General features: G+C 45.9%; 1 protein-coding gene across 1 annotated transcript in view; it reads left to right on the forward strand.

Annotated features, from left to right (window-relative positions):
* The window catches only part of LOC119398835 (uncharacterized), a 21,116-nt gene extending 20,299 nt beyond the window's left edge, over positions 1–817 (forward strand). Inside the window, exon 6 of the mRNA XM_037665652.2 lies at positions 759–817. Within this exon, the coding sequence (XP_037521580.1) occupies positions 759–817 (59 nt within the window). The remainder of the gene's footprint in view (positions 1–758) is intronic.
* The last annotated feature ends 1,723 nt before the right edge of the window (positions 818–2,540 follow it).

A 2,540-nucleotide genomic window follows, 5' to 3' on the forward strand; every position in this document is an offset into this window, starting at 1 on the left:
CGTGAACCGTTCCACTTTTATACTGTCTTCCGAGCGAACAATGCACGCGAAGCTCGGTCGTTCATTATAAAGCTACGCCTTGTAAGAATTGCAAATGCGCGGTCGGCTTGTGCCAACTTTGTTAAAATGGTTTCCTGGCCGCTAGGGCACCTTGTCTCACGTCTTTATCTTCAATAGCTCCGGGATTAAGTGCAAAGACCGATTCTGCTGGCGGAAGGAGGGGCTATAAAGAGCGCTGCGACCCATTTAGTTTGCCAATGAATAAGAACTTCGAGTTGCATCACGTCCTTTCTGTGCATCGAACTCGTCAGTAGACTCTTCAGCTGCCCGGGGCTTTGCTTATTCGTTCTATTCATGTTGGCGAGGTGTGTGTTAATTTTACTTAAGACAAAATCAAAGCACCCCTTATGGGTTATTTGTAATGGAAAATGAAGGCAAGATAGTTTTATCAGCACCATTACTGCGGAAAAAATAGGGAAAACAAGACTTGGAGGACGGGACCGCGCCCAACTCGACTATCGCAGGATTTAGTTTGGCCGATATTTTCGAATTATGTTGGGCCACCATGTGTTATAACGTGGGCGCCTGGGGACAGTATTAACATTGCTGATCTTACGTCGTTGAATCTATTTTAGATAACGCATGCGAATCAAGAAATGCCAAGCTTTATAATCGTCGCCATGGGTCGTGCATTACCCTATCTAATTTGAGATCAGGCATTCTTAGAGTCTGCGTCTATTCAGCCAAATGTGTCGCAGGATTTCAGAATATATGCCGCGAGGACAGGAACAACTGCGGCTGTTTGAAACTCTCTTAGATTGCGTGCATACTGCGAGTACAGTGCGAAGTAGCCACTATGCGTCCGTAGGCAATACGCGCACCTACGCAGCTGCGCACTTTTGTGATTCTGTTACTCCGACGATGATTATGTCCGATCGCTTTGTAATAGGTGGGCCTTTCATCCACCAACTCGTTGCGCAATTCGCATGGTGTGACGCCTGGCATGATTGTACCATTCTGCCACGGAATGTTACCTATTCAAGATGGTGGACTGCTAGGCCAGTTGGCGCAACATATTGAGAAAATATAAGCGGAAAGAATGGCAAGCACATAAAGTAATTGACAGAGGGAACGCTCGGTCAATTCATTTCTGTTCTTGCTGTTTTTGCCGCTCATACCTTCCCAATCCTACATGTGATAGCTTAACTTTCTGCCTGGCGCGAGGCCTGCATAAAGAATTTTTCCGATGAAGTTTCAAGCACAAGCGTTGCACGGTGGCCGAATACGTGACTACATCGCAGCATGCCTGGGTTAGAAACCGCATAAAACCTAGTTTTTTGCATCATTGCTCGCCATAGTCGCAATGGGAACCTGCGGTGGCGGTGGCGGCTGCGGCGGATGTCATTGCGTCTGTAATTGGCTGTTGTACTGAGCTCATAACAGCTTACGCTGTAAAAAAAGTGGACGTTTATGGCCGTGGGTGATACATTCGGCTTTTGTATTTAGGGTCATAGCTTCGAAACCTTTCACGACCAAGGTTTTTAAAATTTTATTTCGTTTTTGAAATTACCTATTTATAACGATACGTCATGTTGGTTGTCCGGAAGGACACACAGATTTCCACGTTAGGTTGGCCTTACATTGCTTACGCATTTAATCCTATTTCTTAGCTTCATTATTACTTGTATGGTAATTCTCATCTTATGTGCACAGCAGGCACAAGCCTGCTCGGGACTAGCAAAAATCGACCCTGCAATGTGCGAGCATCAATTGTCAACGAAGTATCGTCAAACGTAGCTTCCCTTTATGAGGTGCCCTCACGTGGGCTGGACAACCGCATTCAAGGAAAAAAAAGTACAAAGCTGTATTATTCTTTTCGTAGATAATGTAAGTTACAAATAAAAGATGTACCGTATTAACAGTCACTCAGCCAGACATGTCCATTGTCACACTGCTAAAAAGCATTTCCAGTACCTGCAGAAAAAAAAAAAAACGCCAGGCCTGCGCTGAAACCGCAGCACAGTCACAGCGAAAGCTGGAAGAGCGGCGTTTCTAGAGCCCGTTTTAGGCACTCTTGGGCGACAATACAAGTACACTAGAAAGGTTACCCACTACGCAATAAATCACAATTTTTCTGAAGTTGGGAAGCACCTACTAAGCCATTATTCGTCATTCTGCGGAGAAGGGAGGCACCAGCTACACGTCTGTAAGGCATTATGTGCACTTTGTTGACGCGACGACTGATGACGATGAAGAATTATGGCTCAGCCCTTGTAATGGGTTGGAAGCTTTAAACGGCCCACCAGGTATGTAATTTGCATTGGGTGACGCCGGTCGCTATTTCCTTCTCCCGTCATGCTGTATACCATACGTTGACGTGGGAGAGAGACGGGGGGGGGTGGCGAAGAACTTCACTGAGACCCCGAGGAAATGGATCATGCGCTTATGGGCTTCCTTGCCAACCAATACAAGTTCACTTGCGAGGAACCCACTACGCTATAAATCATTGTAATTTTACTGAGACCTTGAGGAAGTGGGTC

The sequence above is a fragment of the Rhipicephalus sanguineus genome, chromosome 7 (genome assembly GCF_013339695.2).
Source record: "Rhipicephalus sanguineus isolate Rsan-2018 chromosome 7, BIME_Rsan_1.4, whole genome shotgun sequence".
Classification (NCBI taxonomy): domain Eukaryota; kingdom Metazoa; phylum Arthropoda; class Arachnida; order Ixodida; family Ixodidae; genus Rhipicephalus; species Rhipicephalus sanguineus.